The 18,542-nt window shown below is 41.0% G+C and overlaps 1 protein-coding gene across 1 annotated transcript; it reads right to left on the minus strand.

Annotated features, from left to right (window-relative positions):
* Window positions 1–1,427: 1,427 nt before the first annotated feature.
* LOC137895498 (protocadherin 20) lies at window positions 1,428–16,894 on the minus strand. Its single transcript, XM_068740976.1, has 4 exons — window positions 16,859–16,894; window positions 16,406–16,539; window positions 4,546–4,606; window positions 1,428–4,040 (listed from the first exon to the last, which is right to left on the minus strand). The coding sequence occupies exons 1-4, from the start codon at window positions 16,892–16,894 to the stop codon at window positions 1,428–1,430; spliced, it is 2,844 nt and encodes a 947-aa protein (XP_068597077.1).
* Between the last annotated feature and the right edge of the window lie 1,648 nt (window positions 16,895–18,542).

The following is an 18,542-nucleotide window of genomic DNA, read 5'->3' on the forward strand; positions in this document are numbered from 1 at the left end:
TTTCTGTTTTTCCTAACTCTAGATTTTACCTCATCAGCGTCGTCCTATGCAGGTTATGACAACAACGTTGGATGCAGCTTCTCAGGCAACTGATCTTTAACTATTTCAACTTGCTCCGATGTAGAACGCAGTAGTTAATTAGACCGCCAGATTTAATCTTGTGTGAAAAGGATGCACACAATTTGACTTACAATGTACTAATTATTGTTTCTGTACTTTTGCATTATTTCATTATAAATAAGTAATGTGTAAATGATTGCGCTGTTACAAAGGACAGTGAATTAAACAACCTGTCAATCAATCTGTGTGTAATAAATGTCAAAGATTATGGCATACATACACACTCAAAACATATAGAAAGAAACCAGTGTATTATAAAAATAAAATGTATTTAATAGTTATATAGTTATATTTACAAACACTTAGCAAACAGACACGTTGATAATTGCATGATTTTATAAAAATGACATATGGAACTCAAAGCAGTTCAAAGACATTGGACACAAATTCAATATTATGTATAATCAAAATATGTGAGTCTTTGCTATAATGAGATGACAATTATGGGTTTTACATGTATGATCTGTCACTGAAAAGTTATCCATCTATCTATATCTATCAATCATCTCATCGATTACTTGTCAGCTGACAACGAGGCACAATTTAAGTCTGAATAACTAATATGTGGGAATTGAGTTAAGAATTAGATTTTCATCTCTTCTTTCAATTTGAGAAAATGTTTGTCATCAATATGCAGAATAATTTGATCAATGATTTTAGCATATTACTAAAGCTATAGACAACATGTGAGTTCTCAATATACAATAGGATTTAGTGCATTTTGTTGAGCCTATTACATGTATTTATTACTTTATGGCTACGTTATGAAAATGACCAAATTGGTTTATTAAACAGGTTTACAATTACATTTCCAAGATGTTCAATGTAGGACAGTGTAAAGAGATGTAAAATGTTATGCCATGGCCTTTTGCCAATTTTTAAATGCAACATAAACATTTTCCTATAAGTTAATAAAAATAAATATTGCACAATATTTACATAGGATGAGTTATCTTTAATGAGTTGCTGCTATGATGTTGCAATCAATCTGTTTTAATGACAATATTAATTTATTTCATACTTTGGTTTTCGGACACTCCACAGCTCAAGACTTGGCTCAGAGTATTTAATTTTAAATATGAAATGTACAATAGACAAAGGTACAGCGTACCCCTTTAATGACACCATGGCAGTTTAGGTAATTATTTCACATTGTATTGCAGTAATAACTTCCTAATAGTTTTATTATATAATAAAAGCAAAAGCAGCAGTTTCATGTCGGAACTACTCGTCTCACAGTGAGTTTTGTAAACATTCATGTAAACAGTGGTGATTGTGGATGAACGGACAATTGAGAATCAGATCATTCAGATCTGCCTGAGCTTTCTGTTCACAACCTGCATCGAGTCATTCTTCATTTTTAAAGGTATTTCTACTTCTGATCTTTTTTTTCTGTGCCTCCTGACTTTTTTACAGCATATGTAAGATGTCAGTGTAACAACCAAAAAGAACAGGCCCACACATGTCACTGAAAGAATGATGAGGACAGGCTGACAGTTGGACAACTCTTGCTTTTCAGGCCCCTCTCTTAACTGGCCAACATACCAGGGCCTTTCTTCCACCTCAATGTCAGGCTCTCTGGTCAGCAGACTCTGTATGTAGCTCTCATTGCTCACCGTCTCATTCACAAAGAAGTTCACCATGACTGTAGAGTAAAGCGGTTCAGGCTGACCGTGATCACTGACCTTCACCAGGAGCCTGTAGAGGCCTCGGTTGCTGAGCTCCCTCTTTAATGTGATATTTCCGGATTCTGCGTCAATGGCAAATGAGCCGGGCTCGCTGCCTTTCCTTTTTATGATGCTATAGGCAATCACAGCATTCATCCCTGTATCTTTATCCACAGCATAGACCTCTGTAATTAATGTTCCTGGTAGCGTATTGGGTAGTACTAGCATATAAGACTGATTGGACAGGGGGAAGAGGACGACAGGGGGGTTGTCATTTACGTCCATCAACAGCACAGTCACCATAGTAATGCAAGAGAGCGCAGGCTCCCCACCATCAATGGCCTCGACCCACAGTTGGTATGTCCCTTGCTGCTCACGGTCCAATGGGGTCTTGGCCCTCAGTGTCCCTCGGCCTGTGTCTATCATGAAGATGTCGCTGCCATTGAGGACAGAAAGGGCCACCCAACCATTTTCCCCTGCATCGGCATCAGTCACAGAGAGAACCCCGATTTCACCATACCCTGGGAAGTTCTCTGGCACAAAGAACGTGAAGTCCTTATTGATAAAGCGTGGGCTGTTATCATTGCGGTCCAGCACAGTCACCACCACAGTTGCAAGTGACTCTCTCCTGGGGGTCCCCTGATCCACTGCTCTCACAATGAACCGATACGTCTCTTTCTCCTCGCGGTCTAGCGATGTGACGACAGTCAGGACTCCTGTCACACGGTCCACAGCAAAGATGCCGGGGGCATCACCCCCAAGGAGGTAGGTGACCTCCCCTTGGTTTTTGCTGTCCTGGTCTGTGGCTTGGAGCTGGGTCAGGAATGCATTTGGCGGATTGTTCTCTTCCACAGATAGTTTAACCAAAGACTGTTCGAACACTGGTGCATTGTCATTCTCATCCAATACCTGCACCTTCAGAAATGTCTTGATAACAAGCTCATCAGTATTCTTAGCCACCACAATTAACTCATACTGCTGTGTCTTCTCGTAGTCCAAGGGCTCTGTGGTCTCCAGCAGGTATTCGTTCATGAACATCCGATAGGGGCCAAGTCGGAAGGGACCAGTCCCTTCCAAGTAGCAGTTCACCCTTTGTTTCATATCAAAGTTTTTAACTGTGAAAAAAGCTATCGGAGAAAAAGCTGGCTCAGACTCCTTTATGGTCACCACCCCGTCTTTTTCTGGAGCAATGTACCGTGGCATGACTGCGGGGGGTCCTGTAACAATTTTGATGATATTGATCGAGAGGGTAGCGACAGCAGGGATACAACCAGGTCCATTGGCAAGTACAGTGAGTTTGTAATATGTGGCTGCAGCGCTGTCTATTTTCCCTGCTAGCTGGATCGACCCTGTGATTCTGTCCAAATGGAACAAAGTCCTGGTGGCCCTCGGCACACGTTCACTGTAAGCGTAACTGATCTGAGCATTAGCACCAAGGTCAGGGTCAAAAGCATGCAGACGTGCCAAATGTGCCCCTTCGGTGGTATTCCCATGAAGAGTGATATTAATCTGTGACTCTGTGAATTGGGGGCAGTTATCGTTCACATCTGTGATGATAATTTTTAAAGTAGCCGCGCCAAGTAATGGAGGAGTCCCTCCATCCTCTGCAATAATGTCTGTAATGTATTCATCCTGGGTCTCTCTGTCCAAGGCCTCTGTCACAATGAGGAAAGGTGTCAGCTCGCCCCCATCATTCTCCTCCACATCCATAATAAACATGCCAAAGTCATTTACAAGCCAATACGTTTGCACTCCGTGAAGACCCAGGTCCGGGTCTACAGCAGACTGCTCCACCGCATAACGCGCATAAACTGGTGTGTTTTCTGGGACAGCCATAGAGATCACATCCACGGGGAATTTTGGCCTGTTGTCATTCACATCCTCAATGAAAATCTTTACTTTGATGAGCTGAAAGTACTGCTGAGGCAAAAGCAGCACATCTAATGAGAGGAGGCATCCCCGTCTCTCTGAGTTTTCAGAACAGAGGGCTTCTCTGTCGATCTCTGCAGCAGATGTGTAAAGCTCCCCGGTGGTGTTATTTAGGTTCACATACTGCGCACTGACCTTCTTTTGTGGGAGACTGAATAAAAAAGGGGGTTCAACAGTAAAATCCAAATTTAAGTCCAATCCAATAGCCCCTATGAAGGTCCCCGTCGGCAATCCCTCCTTTATCTTATAGATGAGCTCTTTTGCTTGGCTGAAATTTGCAAAACAGGAGAGAGGGCTGGTGAAAAGCAAGAGGACGTACACTCCCTGAAATACAAGATAATCAAAGACAATAAAGTTGCATAGCAGAATAAAATTTTGCAAAATGAGGTAGTCATAATGCATTCCTGTTGTTTGTTGTTTTCCATGTAGCAATTGTAATTCTAACTAATCATTCCACTTAACTCCCATTATTATTACAGTTTCGATTCACTTTCAGGCAATCCAGTCATTCAAACTGGACTGGATTTGAGAACGAAACCAGAATGTGTAGAGCTTGAGTGCATTGTCTTCGTTAAATGATATCAAATGGTTTTAAAATGTATTATTAAAAAGTATCATTAAAAGACCCTGTAAGTACATTTTGTGTTTAAAGTGAATGATTAATCAAACTTACCAATATTCCTCTTCTTTTGCTAAGGCGAGTGTATCTGCAGTTGAACATGTTTATATCCTGGTCCAGCGCTTTCCACTCAGAGCAGGACGAGTGCTAACTTGGGTAACCGAGTCATTTTGAGTGCTGAGCAGCGCAGACCTCTGCTGAGGGCTATGCCTTATTGCTATCTGGCTTGAACAAGCCATTCATCTCAGTGCGGGCTGAGGGCACTCCCACCCTATGCAAATCAGGACCACACGATCAACCAATGAGAGCTGATGGCCACTGGGAAATCCTCGTCAGATTCCTTTTTTCATGCGTGCTATCAAAGCACATGAGCAAACACCTGAACCTTCCTCACACACCCACATCATGAAAACCGGTTGCATTCCTTGTGTTGTTGCGGTAGAGTGAAAGCGTATGATTACCATCTCAGTTTATAATGACACGGAGACCGAGCAAGACGTCAAATATCCAAGGCTGAGAGATTACTTTAATCCCCCATTGGTTAAAAAACACCAAAAAAACTGCAATGAATTAAACCAAGGGTAAAATGATGAGACAAAGTGATTGATAGCTGGATGGATGGATGGATGGATGGATTTCTTCCCCCCCCTTCATATGTCCTACATGTGTGCTGTATGACACCCAGTCAGTGCAGAGATGATGAATAAACAAACAGAGTGTGATCTTGGCATCATAAGTGGTGCTATGGTCTGATTCTGGATTGAGCCTTTAACTAAATCAACCCTCTAATCCTCATGTGCTCTAAATGCTGGACCAGCTGTTTGCTGGGATTGGAAGCATACTGCTCGGAGTGATTGAAGTTCTGTGGTAAAGGGCAGATTGAGACAGTCACACACATCTCATATTGCTGCGGGTGTGTGCTCGTCACAAGCGCCTGTCGGATGGACGGCATGCACTGAGGCCTAACCTCATGCATTGCTTTTGTTTCTCAGTAACATCGATCGAGGTCAGAGTTTGAGGCACATTCTACATCATACATTATCATTAAGTTAGAGAATTCAACAATGTATTAATAAAGATCCATCCATTTTATTGGTTTGTGCTCTGAGCTCGGAGCTATTTCGTGTAAACACAGCCGGTAGGTGCCGCGTGCTGGGAGGCTTTAGAGCGCGGGAAGGCAGCGAGTCTAAGGTCAGTCAAGTGCAGCTACTGCACATGACATGTTCTCCTCGTGTCTGCGTGGGTTCTCTCCGGGTTCTCCGGCATCCTCCCACCTCCAAAAGCATGCAAATTAGATGAATTAGTTATGCTTAAATTGTCTGTCTGTGTGAGTGTGTGTGAATGGTTGTCTGTCTATGTGTGACCCTGCGATGAACTGGCGGCTTGTCCAGGGTGTACCCTGCCTCTCGCCTGTAGAATGCTGGGATAGGCTCAAGCGCGACTCACGACCCAGATTTTTGAAGAAGCGGTCAGGAAAATGAAGGCATGTTATTGCATTGAACATGAATTAATCATATAGTGAGACAGCAAATATGCTCATATCATAAAATACTTCATACTCATTTCTTAATCTTGAATATTTCTTCTCTTGTAATGTTAAAAAAAAGGCTATTTCTACAACTTCACACTTTTTTTGTTAAATTATGAATGCCTAATGTTCTTGAATGAGTCCTCAAAGTTTAAATTGCAGTAGACATACAGACATAAAAGTACTTCAAAGGTTGAGTAAGGCCACGAGACTGTATTATTTTGGTCTTAATTGCATCATTTGGTGAGTCTGTGTGGAGATGAGGCTGGGTAATCTCTGCACAGATTTCCAGATGTCCTCTTAACCTTGGTCTTTTCTTTTAATCAAACTCTTGGTAAGCTATCTTGATAGCTAAGAGTCAGCTCCATGGCTGTCAAGTAAGATGGATGTGACTGCGCAAAATGCAGTCGCTGTAAAATGTAAGTTTGAAATCAGTCACTGAAAACAATCTGAGCAACAACGGCCTGAGCAGGATCTTGGTTGGTTGGTTTACCAATTCAACAATTATTTAAAAATAATTAAAATGTTAATTATTATTAACATAAAATGTTATTATTAAAATGTTTCCAGGACTAGCTAAATACAAGAAAATAATACTTTGTTTGAATTTGAAGATGTGTAAAAACAACAAAAATATGATATATTTTGATATTATATATTCATATTTTAATTAATAGTAATTTAATAGGTCTGTCAAATATTTAACATTAATGCTTAAACGCTTCAGTATAGTAGGGAGCTGCACTTCATAACTAAATGTAAAAACACTCATATGTGATATAATGTGCATGACACAAACCAAATGCTCAAAAAAAAAATCCACTCCCAAGTCTGTATTTAAAAAAAAATCAGAAGCCAGTAAATTTACCTTGTGACTGAGCCAGCTGGAATCCCAGCTCTGAAAATAATTGTACAGCTCTGAAAAAATACATTACAGCTTTGTTACAATTAAATGACTGAAGAATTGCCTCTTGGCAAATCAATACACTACTGTCAGAAGTACTTGTTTTCTAACACCTAATTAATCAACCCTTCTGTATTTATCCCAAATCAAAAATCCCAAATTTAAATTGGTTCCAGTTTAATGGAGCCCCCTACGCCACACTGTTTCATCTGTTTTCCAGGGCATAAATCTCATATACCCTGTCAATCATTGTTGAGTGTGGGCCGTGGGAATGGTATTCATGGGTCTGCATCACTCTGCCATACCTGGATGCATAATGACCATAATTTACATATAAACCAGGTATCTATTTAGGTCAAAGTTTGAACAGTGACATTTAGCACCAACATCAGCTCATGAGCATATGAATATGAGATGTTCAAAAACAATAAATAACCAATCCTCTGTTTTTATGTTGGCCTTGGAATAATATTTTCTGGCCCAGTGCACTCTATTGTGCATCAGCTTCACTGCAGCTGTATCCCTCAGTCTCACAGGGACAGAGCAGCCATCACTAAGAAGGGTAAAACACATTCTGCCTTTTGCAAAATGGGATTAAATGCAAATCACCGGAACAAAGTTTTTTCCCCCTTTTCATCTCTGTAGGCCTGAAATCGTTGCTTTAATCTATTAAATCAGATTTAAGTGTTCTTGCGCTGTCACTGCCATCTACTGGTTTAAAAGACAGGAGTAAAAAAAAAAGCAAGCATCATTTCAGTCACACAGACAGGTATTGAGTAAATTCCAGTATCTGTATGTCATATTACCAGTGTCTCATGAATCTTTTGTTAAAAAATAAAAAAAATATTACTATTAGATGCAGTTTGGTACTAAATCTACAGTTTTGTTTCCATTTTACTTTTGTACTAAAGCAGGACTGGATTAGTTCAAATGTAAGAGTTCTGTCCAGGACTGAATACATGTATGAGTACTCATTTCTGATAAGTACACGATTTGTAATTTTTCCTGTGGAGATCTAATTTTCTCAAAGAGGGAAGGGCACAAAGGAAAATGCTCAAACTATCCCTGTGGCTTGCCATCATGGAACCAATTTCAGTGTAAAATGGAGCTGTCCTAACATAACATTATACTACATGATTCCTGAACTCCAAAGTTTATTTCTATTAACTGGCAGAAGAAGAAGAAGAAGAAGAAAAACACCCTCATCTCCTCTCCCTTTTGTTCTCTTTCTCACACTTCACCTGCTGCTCCCCTTCGCCACTGTTTTTGTCTCATTAATTTTATCCCTCTCTGCTCTTGTCACCTGCTGAAGATGCATCCTGGCACAGAAAGCTCATCTGGAAGGATGAGGCAGAAATGGCAACGGAGCAAAAAAATGACACGGGAACTTTGTGAGGGTGGAGTTTGACAGATAGACGGAGAACAGACGTGGTAAGATAGTGTGAGAGTGTTGGACTTTGATGCGGTGTCAGTGTGCCTTTGAAGCCCGTGTAGGTGCTGGCTGGATGCGTCATTGAGAGCAGGTGCTGTTGTTGAATGCATGCCCCTCACAGCTGCAGCCAAGGAGATTACCAGCTCGCCTTCCTCGTAATGAAGTTTCCATCGATTGACCCACAGCAGGATTTTGTTTCTGCCTGCTAACAGTGTGGCTATTTCAAACCGGCAAATTAAGAGTGCATCAATTAAAGAATAAAATGGAGTTTCAATGAGTGAAACTCCAGGGTGCTGTGAAAAGGATAATAACCATATAGGAAATCCTCGCACTGAAATAACCTTACATTTAAGTCGAATTTTGCTGCATTAATGTAAGAGAAAATCAATATTTGCTTTGGAAACAACACTCCACATTCAATATTGTTTTTTGTTTTATCCTTGTTGGGATTTGCTACACCGATGAGATCAGAGAACACCTGCCGAGTAGAGGCAGTAGCAGTTTGAGATGAAAAACCCAACACATTGTATTTTAACAGTCAGTTGTTTTCCCATATATTTACCTGCACCGTATTTTATAGCAGCGTGTATGTACATGGCCTCAAAATGTCCCAGAGGATGAAGAAAACAGTGTGCACACAAGGAACGAACTTATAAAACACACACACACGCACTCACTCCAGATTAGACCGAGTCAAACTACCTATTCATTTGTGCAGTTGTAATTATATTAATTCCTCCCTTGAAAAAGCAGCAGGGCTACTGGGGAAATGATGAACGGAGAAAAAAATAGACAGATGGGTAAAATCTATGTTCCTAAAATAATCATCTAAATAAAACATTGTCACTGGCTGTTGCTGTCTGTCTATTGTGACTTGTACAAGAGGGAAAGGAGGATTTAATTTGAAAGTCAATGTATGGATGAATTTGTCAGGGGTTGACTGAATTCATTGGACCGGTAATTGTGAGGTTTGCATAAGGTTTTACCAGGTAAAGAACATAACAACAAACCTTCGATACGTTTTATGAATTTTGAAATGAGTGACATTTCCTGCAGTCACACCACTTTGAGAACGGGAACTACATGACTAAAAGCACTTTGGCGCAAATATACCCATTAACATGTCAAAGGACAGTAACTCAATGCAGAAAAGTACACAGACATGATTTAAAGGTCTAGGCTTTATTCAGGGCAAAGAAACACAACCATCCCTTCTACCAACACAGTTTCATCCCAATATCCGTCAACAATCAGGTGTGGAAAATCAAACGTGAGCATTTTGATATTATTTGTGATTCACAGAAGACAACATCCAACAAATAATGGACATTTAATCATATGATATGTGAGGTTTTTTTCACAAAAAGAGGATTCACTTGCAAAAATTCAGAACTTCCTCTGTAAGTACAATTCAATTTTACAGATAAAATAATAATAATTGAGTCATTTATTGTTTTAGTAGAAAATGTAGACCGATCTAGTAGTGTACGTGATGTCCGTTGTGCACATTTGTGAATTGCTCCCTGTCAGTGTGTCAGACCATCCTGTCTGCTTCCATAGTTTTACCCTGCGACAGCAGCTCTGGAGAAATGATTACAAACAGAAGCTGACTTTAGCAGTTACACCAGCAGGTGGCAGACTTACAGTTTGCGCCGGTCTGTGCTGGAAGAACAGCAGATAAGAAGAAGGTCAACAGCCTGGCATTGTCCAGACAGACAGACAAAGTGGAAGGTTTAATTCAGTGCCGTGATCCAGGAATATTAAAATGCTATTAAAGCACTCTCGTAATAAGTATGCGTTTATTTGTTGCTATCCCATTCCCGTGCAGGTGAATGGTTGAATAGATTTACAGCCTGAATGGTTTTCATGAACTATTATCCCCTATTGTCTGCCATATCCATTTCTCATTGTCTTTTACAGAGAGGAGAGGGGAACCGGGGAGTCCCAGTGCAGTAGAGAGGAGGGGAGACAGCATGAGAGCAGCGGAGCAGAGAATAGTAGAACATGGCTTGGCAAACTGAATACGCAGTGTCATCAAATCTCTCTAGTTTTAATGTGGCACTCAGAAGTAAAGTCACAAAGTCAAAATCCAAGCTTGGCTTTTTAACAGAAAAGTTCACATCCTGTGGTATGTTGAAGCATTCTGAGACTCCATTGGACCCAGTCGCCCAGTGCGGTGTGGTTCCTTCACTTTCCACCACTGAAGATCATCATAACTGGACAGTGGGGGAGGGGGTTCCTGTTACATAGTTTCCTGTATTGTGAGTTATAACGTTTCTTCTTCAAACGTGGATCCACAGCACCTTGCTTATGTCGAACACACAGTATCAACATGTACCTGAGACTCCAGAATGTGTCTCACAGCTTTGAGTCTCCGCGTCATGAAGAATTACGATTGTTCTGGGGGGAAAGGACCCTACCCAGTGTTAGAAAACCACATCTTATAAAGTGGCCAGTTAATTTATCATTTTGTACACCAGACAAATGATTTAATCCAAGATGAATTTTCAACTTGATGCCTCACGATCTGTTGTTAAACCTGGAGCCACATTGTGTAACGGGCATTCTCTGTTTGTAAAGGAAACCATATAACAAACAATTAAAAAATAATATACATATACTGGATCCTTTATGCTGAATATGTGTAGAAAGACAAAGACACCGACTAACAAAGCAGTGCACAATGCAAAATAGAGCTTATTTATATATTAAAAAAAATAGACCTTCAGAATAAATTACATAAAAATAAACACCAGGCATAGAACCACTTTCATAGCCAATCACAGTAGAAACTGACTGTAATGATCAGTTCTGGCGCTGCTGCACTTCTTTGAACACTTTACGTTTCAGTGCGCACACATTGGTTAACATAAGAATCAATGTACATTTACGGTGTGCTGATGAATTCATCATGGTTTGGGCATAGAACCCTGATGATACAGGAGATCCTCCTTTTCACGAGGCTGAACAATGAAGGATTTCCCAGCTGTGTCAGCAAAAAAATATTGCGTCTGGACCAGAATCACGAAAAAGTAAGCGGAAAATGCGACTATATGCTGTCAATTTCCGAGTGAGAACATCCAGTTGTGAAATATAGTCTAGTAACTTGCACATGGCCTGAACTTTTAAACTTTCGGGAAAGTTTATTCCCTACAGATTAATTAAGGGAAGAAGCCTCCTCCAGATTTCACCTTCAGTCTGGCAGTGGTTGAGCAGGGAGATGTAATGCTAGCACCCATTCTGTGTGTTTGCACATGAGGAGGGAGTGGGGGGTGTCAAACCCTAACCCCCCCCTTAAAAAAAGGGAAAATAATGACACTAAAATGTCTGAATGCTAATTTTGGGAACACTTTGTAGAAATAATGGATGAACACTTAATTCACAATGGAGTAAAAAGACACATTTGAATGTCCCATTTTTTTGTGTAATTTATTGGCTTCATGCAGACGGCAACTGAAATGGTCTGTTCATAAAAGAAAACCAAGCACATTAACATTCCACCGGGAAATCTCCAATCTCCATTCAAGAATATTCAGTGTTTTTATAGACTCAGTAGAATCTACTGGTACATTTCTCTATATTTTTGACCAAATGAAAATACATTTTTACAAACTTTTACTTACAAACATTTAGTTCGGAAAATAAACCAAGAACAAAATAAACCAGTCATTTTGTCGTCTCATCCGAACCATCAGGGAGGAATCCTGGTGGATGTTATAGTGCTTACTCTTTCATTCATATTTCCATTGAACATATTAACAAGGTTGACGGCTCCATGCTTATCTAATTAAGTGATATTACCGTAGAAGGTCTACCTTTATGTAAACCTAAATGAAGTCTGTTTCATCCACCACCAGAAGTCTCATCAAGCTTTGGTGCGAAGATGCTCTTGATCTTGACTCACACATGAGAGGATGGTGGTTTAACGGCTGCTTTTGTTCTTGCACAAATTATCCAAGAAAGTACAAAATGAGAGACACTAAGAGAGAACACATGAAAGCATATTAGAGCCCACGTTTTCTGTACGGAAACCTTGGGTGGGGGGGGGGGGGGGTCTGCAAAAATATTTTATTTGCATATTATAAAAGGTGGGTGAGCAACATTCAAGTACTTTTACCTTAAACTGTTCATCCACATGGATTAGTAATTTAATGCATTCACATTTCCCTGGTGAAAGATTCCCTTGGCACCTCTAGCTTTCAATCACACATCATGTAGTTGAATATCTGACTCTCGCATTCTGTCATGTCGACAGTTCTGTTGTGTGACTGCGACTGAAGAAGTGAGGACCCAGAAACAGATCCCTTTGACAGCGCTAGGCCGTGCAACATTTTTGAGGCTGAAGGACGTTTTGCTGCAAAATAAATCATCACATAGGAGACCTCTGTACAGCTGTCATGAAACACGTGTGCAACGAGAGTTTTCAGAGCCTGATAGTCTGCTTGCGCAAAGGTGCAGTCTCACTGTGACTCACTGTGAATGAATCACCAAAATACCAAAAGGGCACAGATGAGAGTGAGTGTGTGACTCGTCTCCCCCACTATCTGCTGGTTGGGATGAGATAATTCCTAAAGATGCAGGAAGAACCCCCCCCCCCACCAAAAAAAAACCCGCGACCGGTATTCCCCACATATGTGTCCAAAGGATGTGTCCATGCTAACATGAAAAGTAAAAGTGAACCGGAGTTCATTTTAACTGATTTTTGAATCCGTAAATGGGTTTTAATGTTATAATTTAACACATTTTCCTGACCTCATGCTGGATCAGATCCAGAAAACATTTTGCATGGTGGTGTATATTGGACCCCCCCTTTATGACTGTGGTTTTTAATTAAGTGAATTTAATGCATATTTTACAAGATATGATTTTTTTTAGAGCCTCCATTGCAAGTAAAGAGGAAAATCCGGATATTCTTTTGTATCCAGATGGGTATCCAGATCACTGGATTTTCTTTTCATCCAGATCCATCAGACAGTTTTTCCCCATTAATCCTGCTAACAAAGAGAGAGACAAACAGACAAATTCCATCAAAAACATAAAAGGTAATAAAACCTCAGAACTATAACAACACAGACTGATCAGAAAATAATTGGCTGGAAAGAACACGGAAGCCGTTCGACTTCAATACCTGGAGATGACCAACCTGTCCTGGCTGTTTGCTAATGCAACTAATGTGCAGCAATACATCATCAGGATGCTGTTGCTGCAGTGTTGGTTTTATTTAGAGCACAGAAGTGGTCTGACGTGACAGCGTGAGTGAAGATCCTGGGAGACAATGCGCTTGTTCAAGGTCATATCTGACTAGACATTATGGGCAGAGCCTATCTACGCTCCTAAGGAGGGGTCGGAGGCAGCGCTGAGAGGAATAAATACAGTATGTTCCTTCTCCCTCTGCATCTTTTCTCTGCTCTCCTCTGTGGTTAGCATACTGAGCACCCCCCCCCCCCCCCCCAGATACCTATTTCTTTGTATTTTAGCTGACTTAATGGTCTGTACTTACAGACCAACGTTTATGCCGTTACACACGGGCTGCCTCATTTGCACAGTATGGTTCTGATTCATTCTCAGCGCGCATGGGTGTCCTGCATTTGAATCAGCTTGGGCACAGCCTGTACGAAACAACACAATTCTGCGCCAGCAGGCTCTCCAGGTGATGCATGTCCTCCTGCCCTCTGGAGAATTACGAGTGGGATGGAACAAAGGCAGAATGCGGATCCTCTTTGATGGCGTCTTTATAACCTATTTGTGACATTAGATTAAAAGCCCAGGAAACTGCCAGATATGGAAAGCTATCTTTGAATGGGTGCGAGTGTGAGAAGAGGGAACGAAGGTAGCAAAAAGTCAGTAAAATTGTTGATTTTTAACAGCAATGATGTAGAGTAAAGCAAATGTTAAGAATATACTCATTGAACATAGTGGAAGCAAAAGAAATGGAGGAAAAGGGGATGGGAAGGAAGGGAGGAACGGCATTTCATTAAAAGGGTATATTCTCTCCCAGGGGTCAAGCCGTCAGAGCGATACGGTGGCATTTGTTGTTCCACCTTTCCACTGTGACCTTACATTAAGCCGAGGGGAGACAAGAGACATGCACACAGGCGTGTCATCAATATCAAACGTGACAGCATCTCTCATTCGCTTTCCCTCTCCGACCTGACTAAACTCCACAGCCTCACCAACAACTGTGTGTTAAATCCATAAAATGAAACCTAACCACGTGACCCGTTTTGCGAATAAACTTCACGAGACGATCCACATCGATGTTGACATTTCAGGAATAGCTGCCGTATTTTTTTCCCCATCTTTAAAAAGTCCTCAGCGCAGCCAGGCTAGTGACGGCTGAGTGAGTATTGCATTCTGCCGATCGAATGTGGAAACGATTTGCGTTGACGTGGCGATGTGTTGACAACTGACAATCATCTGTTTGTACAAACTGCTTGAGAAATAAAATCACAAGGGAATGCCAGTCTCAATCCACGAGTCACAAATGGAAATCTTGTACATTTTTCAAAACTGCAACTGTTCATTCAGAAACAGTTTTATCGATTAGGTCAATATAGACAATTCATCAATTCTTGCCAGAGACTAATGAGATCCTTACCACCGCCCCATCCTTCCCATGATGAATTCCCCAGTAGACCTATCTCAGCCGTCCTCCCTCCGTGTGATTGTCAGCATCGTTTACCCCTGCCATATTTTCTCACTTTGCTAATTTACCCACAAGGTGAGGCAATGTGGAGAACCTCCTGAAAGTCCTCTGGCTCCAGATGTCTGGACCAGATGTCCCATTATTTCTGCAGTGGTCCTGTGATTTCTTTTTTATCTGTTCCCAGCTTTATGCACCCTTACTAAGCCAAACCGCAACACCATACCAAACCAACTCAAGGCACACACACACACACACACACACACACACACACAGTCACAGACACCTCAATGAAATTTTGGACAAATACACATATTTCTTCACAAATAAAGTGTGCTTTCATCAGCTAAAAGACTCCTGAGTCAATGTCATAGGTTTGCTGTTACAGTGCACTTTGTATATACTGTATACATATATATATTGTTGTGGTTGTTTATTTTTCTTGTTGCGGGATCCTCCGGCCAAGCTCCCTGCATCATTATCGCAGCTGAAGAGTTCTTCACGCATCCTTCTGTCAATAACCTGTTTCCGACTCTCCTCAGAGGGTGTTTAGCGCTAATTGAAGAGCTAAACGACACACCAGACAAGAAATTGCTATGAATAGCTTAATGAAAATAAGTTAAAATAACAGTTTCCTTTTTAAAGGGCCTCATGTCATTGCTTTTCACTTATTTTTCTGGTTAATCTTGTAACATTTGCGCCGATAATATTAATTAGTAATGCCAGCAATAAAGCAAATTCAGTGTGCTATGTAGTTTTAATGCTTTAATGCTAATCTGAAGGGCATGCATTTTGAAGCATTATAGATTGTCTGGAGTATAGGCACACTGCAAACCCGTTTGAGTCGATCGTGCACAATGTGAGGTGCTCTTTTTTTTTGCTTTTTGTTGCTATCGGTATTGGGGTAGGAGGACCAAGCCATTCGGAACAGCATATTGACATAAAAGCCTCACAACAACAGCAATGTATGACAACCTGCATGTGTGGTGCATCGATGCTAAAGTCTTTCATTGCTCTCATCAGTGAAACATCTTCATGTGTGCTTTGTGATTGAACTGCTGTAAAGAAACTTGCCTGTAATTAATGAGCAGCAGCCTTTGATGGAGCGCCTGCTGGGATGCCCACCACTAGGTGGCAGTGGAGCACTACATCAAAGGGATGATTCGCCGCAATGTGTTTGCTGTAATCTTATCTTTTCCCAGATACTTCTCTATCGTGGAACAAGAAGATAAAACCTGCCGGTGCAGACTGGTATCATTTAAGGATCTGTTGCTGCTGACAGCACATGGCCACTGCGGGAAGGAAGAGGGGGGGGAAAGAAGAAGAAGAAGCAGGTGAGAGAGGAGGACAGAGAGAGACAGTAGAGGGGGTAGAGAGGAGAGGTAACAGCAGAGTAATTGGCCTGAGACATGCTGATAATGCAGCTTCATATTCATTGTATTTTTTCCTCAAGCTCCTCTCCGCCCCTTTCTTTTGTCCGTTAACCCCACTTATCCTGATTTCAACTATACTCTCTTCACTTTCCTCCCTCTTCACTCTCTTTTTTTCTTCTCCTTGACTCACCTTTGCAACTTTCCCTCAAAGAACTTCCTGTTCTCTTTCACCTTCTCGAGTTCTTTGTCCCTCCTTTCCCCACACTTCCCGTCCTCGCCTTTGCATACGTACGGCACCACTTGGATTGTCTTCGTTTGACACCTCTAGGGAATGAACATCGGGGACGAGCTCCGATAGGTTGAAGGGCAAGAGAGCCCCCACGGGGATTTGTGCTGAGCTTTGACCTGTCTGTGCTGCGTGACTGTCTGTTGGCTGGAGGAAAGCGGTGTGAAAGGCCTCAACTTGACCACAGCCAAAGTTCTTTATCATTTAATGAACAGTTTTCATTCATTCTGGGACAAAATTGTACTTTTAAATTCTTATTTTGTTTCAATATGTTGAACATCTAACGTCTATTCCGACATGTGTGTGTAAAACAAAGAATCAACTGGGCTCCTTCAGGTCTGATTGAACACGTTTCACCTTCTTTGTGTTCTGCTCCAACAGGAGTTTAAGCATCTTGGACCCTCCACCAGTCTTTCAGAACTGAAGAAGCTTCTTAGATGACAGGTGAAACTCCTTCAATCAAACTTGAACGAGTCCAGTTGACTCTTCATTTCTTTGCTCTTCGAGATCTGATGTCTACTGTTCTGGATTCTGCAGTCACACAGCTTCATATAAATCAGTGCCTGAGATTGCCGTCTCTAGAATTCCAATCTTTCACTGTATTGGCTAAAATGGTTCCCATTGATACCTGACAACCTTGCAGCCGGCACAAGCAAGGCAACATAAATTGAGCAGCATCCCCTGTGATGCAATAGCACTTTAAACCTGCATGATTACAAAGAATCCATTCAGTTGTTTTGCTTTATTAATAGCAACTTTCTTTTTCAACAACAGTATTCAATGTTACGTTCTAGCCCCTATTTATCCCCCTCATCGATTATATTTAATATAATATTTAAAAAAAGAAAATTCCCAATAATCACCCGGTTCGCCGTAGTCCCAGCACGGATTCACAAAGAACACGAAGCACATCCGATGCGTTGTTTTCCACGGTTTTACCTGGCGGATCACTCATGAGCTCACTTTCTCAGACACACAATCAGAGGTCTCATGCTCCACCAAGGCTGCGTTTCAGTTCAGTTCTTCAACGGACATGGTCCACGAAGGCCAGGCTGTAATGACCGCTGCTAAATGAGATGGCCCGAGACTCTAGTGACTTTCATCAGCTCTTGCAGTCCTTCCCGTTTCATCATGAAGCGCTGCACTTGTCACCTAGCAACAATGACAGCTGGGGTTGATAAGTGGATTGGAAAAAAGGTTGTGCATTAGAAGCTATAACGTGGTAATAATTACAGTAAGCCGGCTGCAGTAAAAGCTGCTCTGGCAAGAGTAATAATAGTAGTCATAAAATCTGCTATAATTAAAACTGTTTAGTTGTGGAATCAGTATTAAAATTATTGAAATGGAGCCTAAAATTTTAATTACATATTTGCTCTGTGTGTGTGTGTTGTTTGTGTTTAGTCTCTTATTGTATGATACTACTCAAAGAATCCAACACAGAACAGAAGGCAGTTTTGAAATCTATCCATCCATCCATCCATCCATCCAGCCACCCATCTTCTTAACTTTTATACATTTAAATGAAATGCTCCCTTACCCATTCATAGAATTTGAGGTCCCACTCACTGCAGTCTCAGGAAATACTGTGGGAGAAATTGAATAATATCGCTAACAAACTTTATTACCACAGCCCCACTCAGAACACAAAGTAATTTATGCAGTTGAAGCAGAATTAAAATATTGTAAAACAGTACATAATACAGCATATAAAATTAGAGAAACAAAACTAATGCAACAATATTGATTTCAATGATTAGTGTGTTCCATGCACAATAAAAAAAACCATTATCTACTGCATTGTTATTGTGTTGTAAGACCGATGTAAATCTTCACTTACAATAAACAACAATGCACAACTCATGCTGCTCTTTGTACCCTATATACATATAATATTGTATACTCAGTACAAAGCAGTCTGTGTACTATCGCATGATGAGCGATGTGGAATCACTGTGTCTATTAGGACATATTTCTATAAGGCATATTTCTCAAAGTCATTGCGTAAACTTTCAGGGGCTTTGTTGTTGAAATGAAAATTAGG

The sequence above is a fragment of the Brachionichthys hirsutus genome, chromosome 1 (genome assembly GCF_040956055.1).
Source record: "Brachionichthys hirsutus isolate HB-005 chromosome 1, CSIRO-AGI_Bhir_v1, whole genome shotgun sequence".
NCBI lineage: Eukaryota > Metazoa > Chordata > Actinopteri > Lophiiformes > Brachionichthyidae > Brachionichthys > Brachionichthys hirsutus.

What these genes read in the sequence shown, in the direction of transcription:
- LOC137895498 (XM_068740976.1), bottom strand. Translation starts at nt 16,894, where the DNA reads ATGCTTAAACTCCTGTTGGAGCAGAACACAAAGAAG. An exon ending in TTTGAGGGAAAGTTGCAAAG is followed by an intron (nt 4,607 to 16,405) that starts GTGAGTCAAGGA and finishes TGATTTGCATAG; the next exon opens with GGTGGGAGTGCCCTCAGCCC. An exon ending in TCAAGCCAGATAGCAATAAG is followed by an intron (nt 4,041 to 4,545) that starts GCATAGCCCTCA and finishes CTTGTATTTCAG; the next exon opens with GGAGTGTACGTCCTCTTGCT.